Source organism: Macrotis lagotis, chromosome X (assembly GCF_037893015.1).
Source record: "Macrotis lagotis isolate mMagLag1 chromosome X, bilby.v1.9.chrom.fasta, whole genome shotgun sequence".
NCBI lineage: Eukaryota > Metazoa > Chordata > Mammalia > Peramelemorphia > Peramelidae > Macrotis > Macrotis lagotis.
Window position 1 is genome coordinate 441185915 of NC_133666.1, and position 12587 is coordinate 441198501.

Genomic DNA, 12587 nt, shown 5'->3' on the forward strand with positions numbered 1-12587 from the left:
ACTGTGCTGTGTGTTAAGGGTTAGAGAACAGCTTTCTCTGCTGTTGATTAATTGGGTTTTTCCTTATTAGGGTTTGTGATATCCTAGATCTTGGAAATAATTGAAATCAATTCATCTATTACATATAATTCCTATTTTGGAGAAGTCTGAGAGGTCATGAAGACTAGAGGAAAAGTCTAATCCTCTGTCTTGTTGCTCATGTGACCCAGAAGTCTATAATTCTCAAGGTTAAATTATTCCTTTAGCAACCTTGTTACCTCTTACAACTTCAATTAACATCTCTATGCAGATAACTCTTAAATATTTGATTGGCATTTTCAACTGCACTCTGTGTAATCTATCTCTAACCAATCCAAACTGCCTATCTTGTGTTTTTTTGTTCCTTTGCCTTTACTCACACTTTCCTGTATATGGAATGTTCCCAGTCTACTGAGGTCCTTCAAGATTCAACTCAAATGCCAATTCTACTATCAAACCTTTTATGATATTCTAGTTGAAAATGAGCTTTCCTTTTTCAGATGAACTTGATACTTTAGATTTCTCTAGTCAACTAAGTGTCACAATAGTCAGAGTACTAGGTCTGGAGTAGGGAAGATCTGAGTCCAAATTTGGATTCTGACTGTATTATCCCTGGGTAAGTTCATTAACCTCATCTGAAAGATGCGAATAAAAGTACTATCTCCCAAAGGTATTATAAGAAAAAATGAGATAATATTTGTAAAATGCTTAGCACAATGCCTAGCAAACAGTAGACACTATAAACACATTAGTTATTATTTATTTGCTTATACTTATTTGTGCATGTGTTGTATTCTCTCCTGAATTGTAGCAATCTCCATTTGAGCTGGGACCTTATCTTATTATTGTGTATCTCCTGTATCTCCCATTTCATAGTTTTTTCCTTCAATAGAGGAAAGGATAGTTCAGACTTTTAATTACATTGATATAAGTATCTTCTGGTAAGGAAACCTACTTCATCCAATGAGGGTTCATGACTACTATGTAGCTCATAGTCTTAGAGAATTGCCTGGATCAAAGAAAGTTAAGTGATGTATACAGTCAGGATGTGTCAGACATGGAACTTGAACAAGTTCTCCCTCACTGTGAGGTCATGATACTTGCTCTGTACATATTTGATGTTTAGTTAACATTAATTGAGTGGCAGTAGAAGATTTTCTATAAACATGAGTAATCTATTAATCTAGTGTGTCAAATAAAATGTTCAGTTCAGGTCAAGAAATTTATTTACTCTTAGTCACTTGCTATTTCTGAATACTTGTAAAAGACATTAAAATGGTTTTCTTTTGTTTCTATATAGGGGGTCTTATCAATGTCAATATGAGTGAAATCAGTTTAGATGAAATTCAACAGGTATTCTCTAAGGATTTGGACATTGGCCCAGGTGGTCATTGGAGGCCCAAAGATTGCAAACCTCGATGGAAGGTGAGAGACACTCTTTCATATCAACATTTGTATATTTTGAGTGTGGAAGTATGTTAAACTCAGAGTATGGAACTGATCACACTTAATCTTTATTCCTTTGATCAATAGAAGATTTTATCTTCAAGTGATAGCATAAGAATATTGGCATCCATGATGTGATAACATAATAATTATAAATATTATGCAAATGTTTTTAAAAGTGCCTAGTTAAAAAAATTTAGTATGAATAGGTGATGATCATAATCACAATCTGATACAGGGGAAGAAATTTGGATTTAGAACTAGAAAACCTGTTTTTAAACCTTGACTCTGTCACTTAGAAGCAGCTAACTCTCAGAAGATAGACCATTGCACTTGAAGTCAGGAATTTGTGAATTTAAACTTGGTCTTAGATACTAGGAGTATGATCCTGGGACAGGTGCCTTAACCTTTTTCTGCCTGAGTTTGCTCATCTGTAAAATGGGAATAATAAGAACAACTGCTTCCTAAATGAGATAATATTTGTCAAGGGCTTTACAAAACACTTAAAGCATTATGTAAATGATATTTATTATCATCATCATCATCATTATTATTATTATCACTTATTAGATTTATAGCTTTGGATCCAGAAAGTCTTGGATTTAAATTCAGCTTCTGACTCATTCTGGGCTATGGGACCCTGGGCAAATATTTCAACTTCAAAAATATTTTAACTTTTTTTCTTGCAGAAAAATTGCTAACCTGTCCTGGTAGAGTTCTCCTCAACATGGAATTTTTATGGCAGTGAAATCACAGGTTCTCTCCTTATCCCTAGACATTGGGATTATGTCTATGGATATGAAGAAGAAAGAACCTACTAATCACTTTGTTCAAAGCACTGCTTAGTGCTGGTGATTCAAATGGAAAAATAAGGCAAATCCCTGCCTTTAAGGGACTCACATTTTAATAGAGGGAGTTGGAAAGGCTTACTGATTTTTAGGGCATAGCAACAAAGAATATCTGGTAACACATCTTTTAAATTGTCATTGATGTTAGATCATTTAAGTCCAAGGTGTCAAGAACCTTGATTCTGCTCTACATTTTCAGTCATTGTAGCTGCCAACAGTTTGCATCTCCATAAGACTTTCTTCTCACAATTCAAAATACTTAAATTATCAAATAGTTTTCTAATCTCATTGCTTTGGATGTACTTTCCAGTGATGCAGTTTGTAATCCTTTCATGCCTGACCATGTTGTATGAATCTTCTTGGTTTCCCCACAAGTTATTATCAAATCCTTGTGTCATGGGGGGGGGGGGGTCACTGTCTCCTGATACAAAGATGAACATATATGAAGCACTTTTGCTTTTTACTGTGATCCTTCCCCCCCCCCCCCATATATTTCTGAGGTGATATCATTAATTCCAGATATATTGAAGTTTGCATATACCTACCAGACACAGTCTCTATTGCCATCTTGTGCTATATTCATTTTCAGTTCTTTGGCTTCTGAAGTAGTTCACACAACACCATGGTAAAGAACCATTATTAAAAAAGACTAACATTTGTTTCTGGGGAGAGTTTGGAGATTATTAAAGGAGTTTTATAGTTTCCTTGTTTCCCATTCTCCTCCTGATTAATTCTGATAGCAAGGGCAGCTAGGTGGTGCAGTGAAGAGAGCACCAGCCCTGGAGTCAGGAGGCCTTGAGTTCAAATTTGGCCTCAGACACTTCATACTTACTTAGCTTGTGACTTTGGGCAAGTCACTTAACCCCATTGCCTTGTAAAAACTAAAATAAATAAGTAAATATCCTAAATTGTCTCCCAAAGTCAATCCAAGCTCAGGTTTGTTGTTTCTATGACACTATCTACTCATCTTATTCTCTGCTATCTTTTGTTTTTAGTCTTTCCCAGCATCAGGTTCTCTTCAAATGAGTCCTGTCTTTTCATTATGTGGACTAAGTATTTAACCATCAGCTTCAGTACCTGTCTTTTCAACGAATAGTCTGGATTAAATTGTTTAATTTGATCTGATTTGATCTCTTAGCTATCTTTTGTTTTCTTTGGTTTTTGCAAGGCAAATGGGGTTAAGTGGCTTGCCCAAGGCCACACAGCTAGGTAATTATGAAGTGTCTGAGACCAGATTTGAACCCAGGTACTCCTGACTCCAAGGCCGGTGCTTTTATCCACTACGCCACCTAGCCACCTGATCTCTTAGCTATCTAAGGGACTCTCAAAGTCTCCTCTAGTACCACAATTTGAAAGCATAGATTCTGTGTCACTCAGCTTTCTTTAAACTTATCACAGTCATACATTGCTACTGGAAAAACCATAACTTTGATTATTCAGACTTTTGTCAACAAGCTGATATTTCTGCTCTTTATTATGCTGTCCAGATTTTTCATGGTTTTCTCCTCTAAGGAGCAAGTCTTTTAATTTCATGGTGAAGGTCATCATTTACGGTGATCTTTTGAACCCATGAAAATAAAATCTGAAACTGCTTCCATTTTTTTCTTCCTCTATTTGCCAAGGAGTGATGGGACCAAGTTGCCCAAATCTTAGCTTTTGATATTAAGTCAACTTTTACACTCTCTTCTTTCACCCTCATCATTAGGCTTTTTAAATCCTCTTCACTTTCTACTTTATCAGACTTATACTTTAGGACAATTATTTTGAGAGCTTTGTGTAGGATGGATTGGACAGGAAAGAGACCTGAGGCAGGGAGGCAAATTATGAGACCATTGCAGTAGTCCAAGTGAGAGGTGATGGAGATCTGAACTTGGGTTGTAGTTGTGAGAGGGTGGAAAGAAGGAGACATTTGAGAGATGTGGAAAAAATCAGACACTTGAAACCTTATTAGATAGATGGGGTGAGCAAAAGTAAGGCATCAGGTATGACACTGAGGCTGTAAAAATACAGGACTAGGAGGGTAGTGATGTACTCAAAAGAAATAAGGAAGTTTAGGAGATTTGTGGATTTTGGAGAAAAGAAAATGAATCTATTTTGAACATGTTGAGTTTAAGAAGTTGCTGATTTGGGGATTGGATCTTGGGAGAGATAGTGGGATTGGCTATAGATCTGGTAATCATTTGCATAGAGAAGATAAGAGCATAGCTAGGAAGAGAAGAGAGTCAATGGTATCAAAATGATGAAGGAAGGGTGGTGGGGATGCAGTTTCATCCAGAGAGTGCCAGATAGGTTTCAATAAGAACAAGAGTGGAGTGGTCTAAGGGAAGTTTGCTAATTTTGGATCATGAGATTCAGAGGGCACAGTGGAAGGGATGGGCTCTTTTGGAGAGAAACATGGGAATAAGAATGAGGACGTAGAAAAGCTGGAATTTGGGTGGAGAGAGTTGTTCTTTGGCTGCCTGTATTAATTGAAAATTAAGTATAAGAGGGCGTGAATGTTATGCTAACAATAGAGGAATCATTCAAAGTTTCAATGATTTCTGCTGGTTTAGTTTGATGATTAGAAGGATGAAGGTTGACTCTCAAGGTTTTGACAGAATTCTTACCTGCTGTGTTTTTGTGTCCTAGGAGGGATCTAGAACTTCAAGTTTTCCATGAATTCTAGTAGTATCTTGAATTTGTCTTTCATAATCTATCTTGCTTTCAATCACACACACTCATAGTAGGCATGAGCAGATGGTGGTATGTTCCTGGCTAAGAGACTGCTGTGTTCCAGAAAAGTCCCTCATTTGTTACTATAGTTATTAATTTTCTTTTTTCTATGGAAAAATAGAACATATTGATTACCCAAAAAGACTGCAGGAAAAAGCTCAATTTTCTATGGGCTAATTCCCTGGTCAGTCCCATCTTCCCCTTGGGTAGCATATAATCATTTCTTATCTATAAAGCTACTTGGGTTTGGGAAATTTCATTAGGCATGAAAAGTTATTTTTTTAAAAAACTGCATTCATGGTCAAAGAATTCATCACCTAAAGGCCATGTGCTAAGTATCTTCAAGCACAGGTATCCTTTCACCTGGCCTGTACTAGTTCAGGAGGACCTGCCAAGGTTTTTGTTAGTTTCCGTAGTCTTTGAAAACTAACAGTTAGTTTCATGGCACAATTAGAAAGCTGAAGGCTTTGGCTTTTTAAACAAATCTTTAAAATATAAGAAAGATTAACATGCTCTTAAAAAAAGAATGTTTTATCTTGTTTTGGTAAATTTATTAAATTATCACTTTAATGGCATTTTAGTTTTCATATTTCAGGTTATACAAGAGCAAGTCTCTGATTGGACTTCCACTCATATATGGAATTATTTGAAACAGTGGATCATTATTTGTAGTAACTTTGCTTTGTTTTTGTGGCCCAGACCTGATCATGATAGTTCCTGTTTGACATTAGGACAAAATGAGACACCTGTGAATAATTCAGCAGTTCAAATATCCTTTAAAAAAGGATATTTACATAGTCATGGCAGGAGGATATTAAACAAGGATATGCATTGAAGACACCTTGAGTTAATTCAGCTGAGCCAATCATTATCCATGACTTTCTACCAGCTAGTCTTGGGGAGTACTTGGAGCACCTGATGGTTCTTTTTATTTTTTTTGACAAGGCAATGGGGTTAAGTGACTTGCCCAAGGTCACACAATGAGGTAATTATTAAGTGTCTGAGGTCGGATTTGAATTCAGGTCCTCCTGACTCCAGGGCCAGTGATTTATCTACTGTGTCACCTAGCTGCCCATCACCTGATGGTTCTTTTGACTCAGGTGACCAGCAAGCCAATCTAGTCTGGAGGGTGCTTTCAATACTTTCTTTACCCCCACCGCCCCCCCCCCCCCAGCCTAATTTATTTGTGGGGGGGGCAGGAAAATGTTAGAATATTTTTCCCAAGATAATTTGCCATTCTAATAATCTTAATTAATAGTACTTGTTGAAACCTCCGTGATGCTGTACACAAACTAATAGAAGAGATTTAAGTTTTGATAATGTCTATTTATGCATTTGTGTCAACCTGTATTTCCTCTTCATATATGAATACAAGCATACATCAGTTTATCTGTAAAGATGAAGCATATTTTATTTATGTATTATTTAATAATCTAACACTGAAGTCCTACTTTGTTGTTGCTTCATGATGTAGAGGTGACCGAGAGTTTTTAAAGGCTTTAACAGCAAAATTAAAGCTCTGGTGGAGCATAGACAAATATTATTATTATTGCTTTTTATTGCTCTTTTGTTCATCATTCTGTTTTTGAAGCAGGATAATATCTTGACTTTCAAGTGAATTGGTTTAAGTGAGACAGAGCTGTACAAAGTCAGAGCCTCACTCTCTCCTTAGGAGTCATCTGGGTCCAGTGGCAAGACATAGGTCAGGATGATGGTCCAAGATGCAATGAGAGACCTAAGTCTTTCAAAAAAAAGTTCTTTCCCAGGTCCCAGTTTGCTTGAGGCCAAACCTATTGGGTAACTAAAGTCTCAGTAAGAATTGAGGCAAAAGATGACTTGTTTTTACCTTTACAAAAGAATTTTTCTGGAAGGAGAAGAACCTCAGAATTTCTGACCAGAACAGAAACAACTTCTATTTACTTATTATTGTTCTACCCACTACGTTATCCTCAACACTTTCCAAGGTTTCTTTTGGATAAACAACTGTTAGATTGAGTCAGGAAGATATCTTTCTGAGTTCAAATCTGTCCTTAGGCATTTTCTAGCTGTGTTACTCTAGACAAGTCACTTAACCCTCTTTGCCTCAGTTTCCTTATCTGTAAACTGAGGAGGAAATGGAAAACTACTCCAGTATCTTTGCTAGGAAACCCCAAAAGAGGTCATGAAGAGTTAGAAATGACTGAAAAATCACTGAACAACAACAGACTATCTATGACACATAATAGAAAACACTTTAAGGTTTGTGAAAAAGCACTTTATATATATCACATTAATTCAGGTAGTTAGATACTATAGTTATTTCCAATTTACAGATGAGTAACCAAAAGCTCCGAGTTGGACAATTAATTATGTATTACTATTATTTTTAGTATCATCATTCAGTATTTAGATATTGCTTTTAATATGCAGCAGGCATTGTGCTAAGTACAATTGTTATCTTATTTGAGACTCAGAACATGTCTGGGAGGTAGGTGCTTTTATTATTCCCATTTTACAATTGAGGAAACTGAGACAAACACAGATTAAGTGTTTTCCCCGCTAGGAAATGTCCAAGCCCAGATTTGTACTCATTTTCCTTATTCCAGCACTCTATCCACTGTTCTACTTAGAACAGTTTTTGTTATTGACCTAATGTCTATTATTTGATCTCTAATTCATCTAAGTCCCAAGGAGTGGATTATTTTGATGATCATAATATGATGAATTTTTTGGGGGCCTTAGCAATTTTTGCTAAATCGGAGAAATTGCGATCCCTGTTGATATAGCAATGAAATCATAAGTCCTTGAAGTATTGTATTAATAGCAAAAAAAAAATTAAAAAAAAATTTTTACTAAAAATAGTGAAAGATGCATATATCTTGACATAAACATCAAAATCAATTTAACATGTTTTAATATAATTCATAAAGGTGGTATATAGTGATCAAATTTTGAGGGTGCTTAAGTATTGGCTACTTCATGAAGCAAAAGTCCCTTAAGGTAGAGATTCAAGTGAGTCATATTTTTTTTTAAGATTTTTTTTTCAAGGCAATGGGGTTAAGTGGCTTGCCCAAGGCCACACAGCTGGGTAATTATTAAGTGTCTCAAGCCAGATTTGAACCCAGGTACTCTTGACTCCAAGGCCAGTGCTCTATCCACTGCGCCACCTAGCCGCCCCATGAGTTATATTTTTAAGCTTTTTTTTTTAAACTACAGAATCATTATTAGTGACAGAATTTGTATCAAAAATCCTTTGGAAATTTACAGTTTTTATCTTTCTACTCAACTTTTATAATGTCATGAACTTTTCACTATTTTTATTTTTGAAGGTTGCAGTTCTCATTCCTTTTCGTAATCGCCATGAGCATCTTCCAATTTTTTTCTTGCATCTAATACCAATGCTACAGAAACAACGATTGGAATTTGCCTTTTATGTCATTGAACAGGTGAGACTTTTTAATTTAATGTGGTAAATAAATGTGTTGAGTTCTGAGACCTTGTTCATTAAATGGATTAGGATTTACATTATTTATCAGGGTCAACTCATGGTTCTATGTTTGAAATAAAAATTGTATTTCAGTTCTAGTTTAAATTCCAATTTGCCAAATTCCTTTAGTTGGTCAGTAGCTCTTTAATTAGATTCTATTTTAAAATCACAATCTGTTAATGTTAATTTGTAGTGCTAAAATAACTATCCCTTCCCCCCCCCATCAGCCATATTCTTTAAAAATGTTATGTTGTCACATCTGCTTACAAACCTTTACTTTCTGAGTTGAATTAAAATGTTCAAAGTGTTTTCTCTCTCTTTATATAAAATGAATAGTTGCAGTCTGGATTTTCTTAAGATTTCTCCTCTTAATTACTTTCATTTTCTACAGAATTTATAAGATTCTTGAGAACCTACATTTAGGCTATACACAAGAATATATGAAGACAACAATAAACAATTAATTTCAGAAATACAGACCTAAGTAATTGAAAAAATGAACCATTGATAGAATAAGCAAATATAATAAGTGAAAATAGTTCCTAAATTATTTTACTTGTAAGTGCTTTGCCAATCAAACTACTTAAGTATTATTTTATAGATTTAGGAAAAAAGATAAATTCATAGGGAAAAAGTTCAACAATCCTAAAAGAAAAGACATGACAATGAAGGGGGCCTAGCAACAATGAAAAACAATATTATTAAAAATAATTTAATGCTCATTAAGAAATAGATCAGTTAGTGGAACAGATTAGTTTATAAAAAGCAAAGGAATTGAATACCCTAATATTTGATAAACCAAAAGACTCCTACTGGGTTAAGAACTTAATATTTGAAAGAAGTTTCTGGGTAAATTGGATAGCAGCAATGTAGAAGAAATTAGATTTAGATCAGCACCTTATAAACTTTTGCAAAAATAAGTTCCAAATGGATACATGATTAGTAGATATAAAAGGTTACATCATTAAACAAATTTGAGAAGCATGAGAAAAAATTACCTATCAGATCTTGGATGATTGAAAAGTTCATGATCAAACAAGGAATGGAGAGGTTCATAAATGGTAACATGGTTAATTTTGATTACATAAAATTAAAATGTTTATGCATGAACAAATCTAATATGATAAAAGGAAAACAATTAACATAGACAAATTGTTCTTCAATAAAGGTCTCATTTTCAAGATGCTTAAGAATTGTTTCAAATTTATAAGAAAAAGGGCTGTTATCCGATTGACAAATGGCTAAGGAGAAAAACAGATTCTTGGGGGTGGCTAGGTGGTGCAGTGGATAGAGCACTGGCTCTAGAGTCAGGAGTACCCGAATTCAAATCCTGCCTCAGATATTTAATAATTACCTAGCTGTGTGGCCTTAGGCAAGCCACATTTGCCTTGCAAAAACCTAAAAAAAAAAATAAAACAAAGCAAAACAAAAAAATTCTCAAGGAAGTAAATCTAGACTATCATACCTATTTGAAAAAATACCCAGTTATTACTAATTAGAGAAATGCAAGTTAGAGTTATTAAGACTCCACCTCACATACTTCAGAATGGCAAAAGATAACAAAAAAGATTATGATAAATGTTGAAAGAATTGTGGGAAGACAAAGTTTATTTATGCACTGGTAAATCTGTGAATGGTACAACCATTCTGGAAAGCAATTTAGAATTCTACATGAAAAAACTTCCTAAACAATGTGTGCCCTTTGATTCAGATAAAACCCTGCTAAGTTTATAGCCAAAAGAAATCAAAGAAAAATAAAAAAACCTCCTTTTATACAAAAATATTTGTAAAAATTCCTTTGTGGTGATAAAGAACTGGAAACTAAGAGGATTTCCAACACTTGAGAAAGGGTTGAAAATAATTATAGTAGGGGTGGCTAGGTGGCGCAGTGGATAAAGCACCAGCCCTGGAGTCAAGAGTACCTGAGTTCAAATCCGGCCTCAAACAATAATTACCTAGCTGTGTGGCCTTGGGCAAGCCACTTAACCCCATTTGCCTTGCAAAAACCTAAAAAAGAAAAAAGAAAATAATTATAGTATATGAATATGATGGCATACTATTGGATTATAACAAATGGATTGTTTCATGAAGATATGGATTTATGTGAACTAATGCAGAATGAAGTAAACAGAACTAGAACAATTTATTATATAATATCAATATTATAAAAATGAATATTTTTGATAACTTTACAAACTGATAAATAATGAAAGGAGTAGAAACAGGAACACAATTTTTTTATACAATCAGTTAGTTTTGTAAAAAATAAAAAATTTGCAAGCTGTAACAGCTGTCATCATTACAATGACCTTTCATGATTTCAGAATACCAACGATGAAAACATCTTTGCTTATAGAGAGCAATTTGGGGTGCATAATAAAATACATATTTTCATGCACATAAATTGGTGGAATTTGTTTTACTTGACCATATATTTGTTATAAGAAATTTATTTTTTCTTTTCCTTTTTTTAATGGGGCAGAGGTTAAGAAAGGAGAAATAGATTCCATTTAATTAAAAAAATTAGAGAGATGGGGTAATAATGTAAATGTGAAATGTTTTATACAATTTCAGATAAGACTCTTGTATTATTAATTTCACTTAATTGTTTTGTTAATTGTTAAAATAGTAATAACGTGATTAATTTGTAAATGAATGGAATTTTCAATAAAATGAAAAATGGTCAAAAAGTTGAGAAAAGAATATTTTAGTTTATGGTATATAGATTTAAATAGTGATATACACAGAGTTTCTTTAAACTTATAACTGATATATATATATATATATATATATATATATATGAAATCTTAAATGTTTATAAAACTCTTTACATACATATTTCATTTGCTCCTTTAACAGCCCTAAATAAATACCACAGTTATTCGTATACCCATTTTACAGATAAGGCTTAAAGAAGTTGCAATCTGTTCACAGCTTGTAAAGACTATAAACTCAGGTCTTTTTTGACTTAAATTCTCTTTTCTTTATACCACATTGCCTTTCATAACTATTTTAAATAAGTGTAACATATACACATATTAATGAGCCTGGGATATCATTGGAGCCAGTAGGACTTTTTTGTATTCAAATGGCAACTCAAGCATGTCTTTTTTATCCTATATAATACTTATCTATCTCCTTCTACAGATCTTCCATAGAGTATCTACTAAGTCTGTTGAAATATTTCTTTTTCTCTAATGTTCCATATATGGGCTATCTGCTGCCCATATACTTGTTATTCTTTTTTGGGTCATATATGACCTTCATTTGTATTTTTTCATGCTACTTTAAAATAAGTCATTTTTGGTATGTATTGCAGCCTCCATCCATAGGTTTTTTTAGGTTAAACACAGTTTGATTATTCAAAGATTGTGGGGTATTCCATAATTCACAGCTGTACAGCATCACTGGGAGACTAGTATGTTTGTATGTATGTTTAACTATGCATATCCCTACTCAAGTGTATATCTGTATATAAAGTCAATTATCTAAAGGCAATTTTTGCAGTTTTATATAAAATCGCAGTATCTTTTTAGAGATTATCCATAAAAATAAATTCTATGTCAGATTTTCAAATTCAAGATTCTCAGATGAAAATAGACAATAGGCAACGTAAATGTAAATTAATATACTTTCCCCCCTATTCTTTTGATTTCCATTTTGTTTGATTTTACAGAGAATTCTGTGGATGTACAATTGAATTCTGATTTTAAACAGTGTAGGCATTTTCCTAGATCATTAATTATGGGAAGCAGTATTTAGGATTAGAAAACAGTTAAACAGATAAATATAGGTGGAGTCCATAACAATTTGAAGGTTTAATTATTTTTGAATAATGTTTACAAAGTGACTTGAGCTATTAAAAAAGGGTAGTAGAACTGGCCTTGATATATACAATTTTTATTGTTTTTAGGGAACAGGTATTTCTTTTTTTTAAAGACTATAATTTCCTGTAGGCTCTCTGAAATTTTTGAACATGGTGCTATTTCAGAAATTTAACTAAATAATACAATGCATGACAAAGCAAAGGGACTGATTTCCATAAGCCAGGTACAACTTATTCTTAATATCCTATAGGTGCAACTTGTATCATTTCA

General features: G+C 33.7%; 1 protein-coding gene across 2 annotated transcripts in view; it reads left to right on the plus strand.

Annotated features, from left to right (window-relative positions):
• B4GALT6 (beta-1,4-galactosyltransferase 6) overlaps window positions 1-12587 on the plus strand; it is an 88465-nt gene that overhangs the window by 46085 nt on the left and 29793 nt on the right. For both annotated transcript variants that reach the window (XM_074202426.1, XM_074202427.1), the window contains exons 4-5: window positions 1319-1443; window positions 8333-8449. In XM_074202426.1, coding sequence (XP_074058527.1) covers window positions 1319-1443; window positions 8333-8449 — 242 coding nt within the window. The remainder of the gene's footprint in view (window positions 1-1318; window positions 1444-8332; window positions 8450-12587) is intronic.